The sequence below is a fragment of the Egretta garzetta genome, unplaced genomic scaffold, assembly GCF_000687185.1.
Source record: "Egretta garzetta isolate BGI_Z169 unplaced genomic scaffold, ASM68718v1 scaffold1127, whole genome shotgun sequence".
NCBI lineage: Eukaryota > Metazoa > Chordata > Aves > Pelecaniformes > Ardeidae > Egretta > Egretta garzetta.
The window spans coordinates 1,009-4,913 of NW_009260337.1; the positions used below are offsets into that span (position 1 = coordinate 1,009).

The 3,905-nt window shown below is 55.7% G+C and overlaps 1 protein-coding gene across 1 annotated transcript in view; it reads left to right on the forward strand.

The window, feature by feature from the left end:
- Nucleotides 1–2,742: 2,742 nt before the first annotated feature.
- The window catches only part of LOC118452681 (relA-associated inhibitor-like), a gene marked incomplete at its 3' end in the record, with an annotated part of 13,615 nt that continues 12,452 nt past the window's right edge, over nucleotides 2,743–3,905 (forward strand). Inside the window, exon 1 of the mRNA XM_035898007.1 lies at nucleotides 2,743–2,763. Within this exon, the coding sequence (XP_035753900.1) occupies nucleotides 2,743–2,763 (21 nt within the window). The remainder of the gene's footprint in view (nucleotides 2,764–3,905) is intronic.

Here is a 3,905-nt window from a genome sequence, read left to right on the forward strand (position 1 = left end):
GGGCACGGTCACTGCCCTGCTCCTGCTGGCCACACCACTCCTGATACAAGCCAGGATGCCGCTGGCCCTCTTGGCCACCTGGGCACCCTGCTGGCTCATATTCAGCCCCCTCTTGACCAACACCCCCAGGTCCTTTTCTGCTGGGCAGCTTTCCAGCCCCTCTGCCCCATGCCCGTAGCATTGTTTGGGGTTCTGGTGACCCCAGGGCAGGGCCCAGCCCTTGGCCTTGTTGATCCTCACCCAACTGGACTGGGCCCATGGATCCAACCTGGCCAGGTCCCCCTGCAGAGCCCCCCTCCCTTCCAGCAGATCCACACTCCTGCCCAAACTGGTGTCATCTGCCTGAGGGTATGCTTGATCCCCTTGACCAGATCATTCATAACAACGTTAAACAGAAGTGGCCCCAGTGCTGAGCCCTGGGGGACACCTCTTGTGGCCGGCCACCAGATGGAATTTAACTCCCCGTTTTCCAGCTCGGCAGGCTGGGTACCCTTGAGAACAATTGGTCTTGCAATTAAAGACTGAGGCAAAGAAGGCATTAAGTACCTCAGCCTCCTCATCATCATTTGTCACTACATTTCCCCCCCGCATGCGGTAAAGGACAGAGATTCTCGTTAACCCTCCTTTTGTTGCGAATGTGTTTACGCGAGGAGCCAGGTTGTGGAGGAGAAGTGGGAAGATGGCAGTGACTGTGAGCTGCCCCAAGGGGAAGACCTCATCACCCACAAGATCCTTGGTCCCAAGGATCTTCCAGGACCCCCACACTGATACCCAGCAGGGGCCCGGCTGCCCCAGCAGCGTGGGCACAGAGGCAGCAGGGGAGGCAGCCGGTGATGTGCAGAGCACAGCTCCTGCCCCAGTGGGTCTCACGGATGCCAGTAACATATAGGTTAAATCCCTGAGATCCTCATGAATTTGTGATTCCCGTGAGGTCTGCAAAGGCCAGGGGAGACACCATTTAGCTCTGAAGTACAGCAGTTGTGATATAAAGGAAGAAATGGGGAGGAAATTGGCTTGAGAGCAGTAAGATTCCTGCAAGGAGGGAAATGCACAGACAGACAAAAGGAAAAGAGCGGACAGAAATACCAGGCAGCCTTTCCCTCTGCTCATCAGACAACACATTTGTTAAAACAAAGTGCTTATCACAATATTAAACTTTCCTCTAGACACAGTTGCACCAAGTGCCTCCCCTCATCCCAGGAGAAGCCTCCCTTCCAACCAACCTTTCGGAAATCGTATCCAAAGAAGCCTGCATTGCGGTTGAGAAAAGGAACCCCAAGTGTCTTCAGCTCATCTGTCACATGCGTATGGGCAGCTTTTAGGTGCGCATGGTTGGCCCTCAGGTACACCTGGTTGATCCAGTCTGACCAGAAGAAGAAGATAAAGAAAAAAAAAATCACAAACGGAGAAAGAGGCGCTGCTGGATGGGACTGGGGAGCGGGAACTTTTAACCAGGGTTAGAAGTCACCTGGCCTGAGCAGCAGTGCAGTTTTGGTAGCCAGCGTTACCCCTAGCCCCTGTGTCACCTCCTGCAGCTCGCGGCACTGCTGCAGAAATGCCTGCGCCAGCTGGACGGGGGGAGAGGCAGGAGCGGGTTTGGTATCTCCTGTGAAACTACAGGGATGCACCAGTTTTTCGGGCCTGCTGAAATGATTGTACGTGCCCAGGTTGGTGCCGGAGCCTGAGGGTTTCTGTCCACGCTCGCTAAATTGCTCGCAGGCAGTGAACAGCCTGGCAGGAGCAACGCAGCTCAGGCTGTGCTGGATCTGTGTGAGGGTGCGGAGCTGCTGCAGAACCTGGGTGTTCAAGCCTTAGGTGTAAACCCTGCATGGGAACAGAGAGGGGGGAAAAGGGTCTCCAGAGGCTGTAGTCATGATCCGTTTTCTTCCCAGGGGCTCCGGTTCTCTGTGCCAGAAAATGCTCCCTGAAACTCCTCCTCCTGAACGGTCTGTTGTGCGCTGTGCCTCCTGCTCCGTTTTGGATCTTTCTTCCAAAGACAGTTGGGTTTTGGTTTGGGTGGGTTTTCCCCTCTCTAGGATGTGAAATGCCTCTGTTTTGGAGGAAAGCAAGCAGGTCCCTCTGGATGGCATCCCTTCCTTCAAGCGTATCGACTGCACCACTCAGCTTGGTGTCATCTGCAGCCACGCTGAGGGTGCACTCCATGCCCCTATCTGTGCCATCGATGAAGACACTAAACTCCATCGGTCCCAGCAGGGACCCTTGAGGGACACCACTCCTTGCTGGTTTCCCGTTGGGCATTGGGACAGTGGCTCTTCCTCTTTCGTTAACCCTTTCCCTCCCCATGAGGAGCAGGGGAGGCTCTTGGGGGCCGGGTGGAACACAGGGAGCCCCCACATTCCTTCCTAGCAGACCCCCAAACAGAAGCAACCAGACCCGGCAACCCCACCGAGTCCTCAGCGTCCAAGGAACAGAACGGACCATGGCACTGCCAGACCTGCAGCTCCCACAGCAAAGCCCTCAGGCCCCCCTGGCACCCCGGCTGCTTCAGCCGTTCGTCCTGCCCAAAACCTTCTACCCCAGAAGCAGGGAGTGAGCCTGACCCCTGCAGCCTGGGGACGCTCCCTGGGGAAAGAGCAGAGGTGACCACTGGCCATGGCTCGTGTCTCTCTTTCAGGCTCAGCCGACCTCTGCCAACTGCCCGGGCAGGAGCAGCCCTTCCCCGCAGCCTGGACACCCCCAGCAGCAGTGGCACCGCTGGCACCCCGGGCACCCATGGCAGGTATGGCGCCCCTGACCGACCTGGTAAGCTGGATCCCCCATCCCCCCCATTCCCCTTGCACCCCCGGCACTCCCAGCACCCAGGCAACTTGGGCACCTTTGGCACCCCCAACCCCCCTGGCACCCTGGCACCACAGCCTCCCCAGCACCCCTGTACCCCTGGCAGTTTTGGCACGTGGGGTGAGAACCCTGTCTCCACGGAGTTTGAATGTTTGGACTTTGAGCACGCAAGACAAGCGCAAAGGCCCAGGGTTTGTGGGGCTTTTGGTAGGCTACGGTGGCATGGGGAAGCCCAGCCCCAGCTTTGGGATTTGTCCCCTTTGGTGTGGGAGGAATCGCCGGACGTTGGCAATTTTGAGCTGGCCTGGTAAGATTTTTGGTCATCAGCGAATTGGAACGTTTGGACTTTAAGAGCAGAAGAGAAGCGCAGCTCCCAGGTGGCTTTTTGATAGGACATAAAGGCACGCTTAAGGCCAGCCTGCACTTTGGGTTCTGTCCCCTTTGGTGTGGGAGAAATTGCTGGACGTTTGCAATTTGTGAGTTGGCCTGGTTGAGATTTTTGGTCATCAGCGAATTGGAACGTTTGGACTGTACGTTTGGACTGTAAGAAGAGAAGACAAGTGCAGGGCCCAGCTGGTGGTTTATTGATAGGCTATAAAGGCATGGTGAAGCTGAGCCTGAGCTTTGGGTTCTGTCCCCTTTGGTGTGGGAGAAATCGCCGGAGGTTCGCAATTTTTGAGACGGCCTGAGTGTGATTTTTTTTTGTCATCAGCAAATTGGAAAGTTTGGACATTAACAGGAGATGAGAAGCACAGGGGCCAGGTGTTGGTGGTTTGTGGGTAGGGTATAAAAGGATGCTGAAGCCCAGCTGGAGCATTTTGTTCTGTCCCTTTTGTTGTATTGGGTGACCCTGCATAGCTCTGTGCTTTCTGTTGGTATGTAGAAAGGGCCTGGTCACACCCCAACGTTTTGGCTACTGCTGAGCAGTGCTCGAACAGCCTCAAGGCTGTGCCTCCAATATTTCCCCCCCACCAGTGGGCTGGAAGGGGTCACAATCTTGGGAGGGGACGTAGCCAAGAGATCTGACCCATACGAACCAAAGGGACATTCCATACCACGTGATGTCAGCTAAGATATAAAGCTAAGGGAAAAGGAAGAGGAGGGGG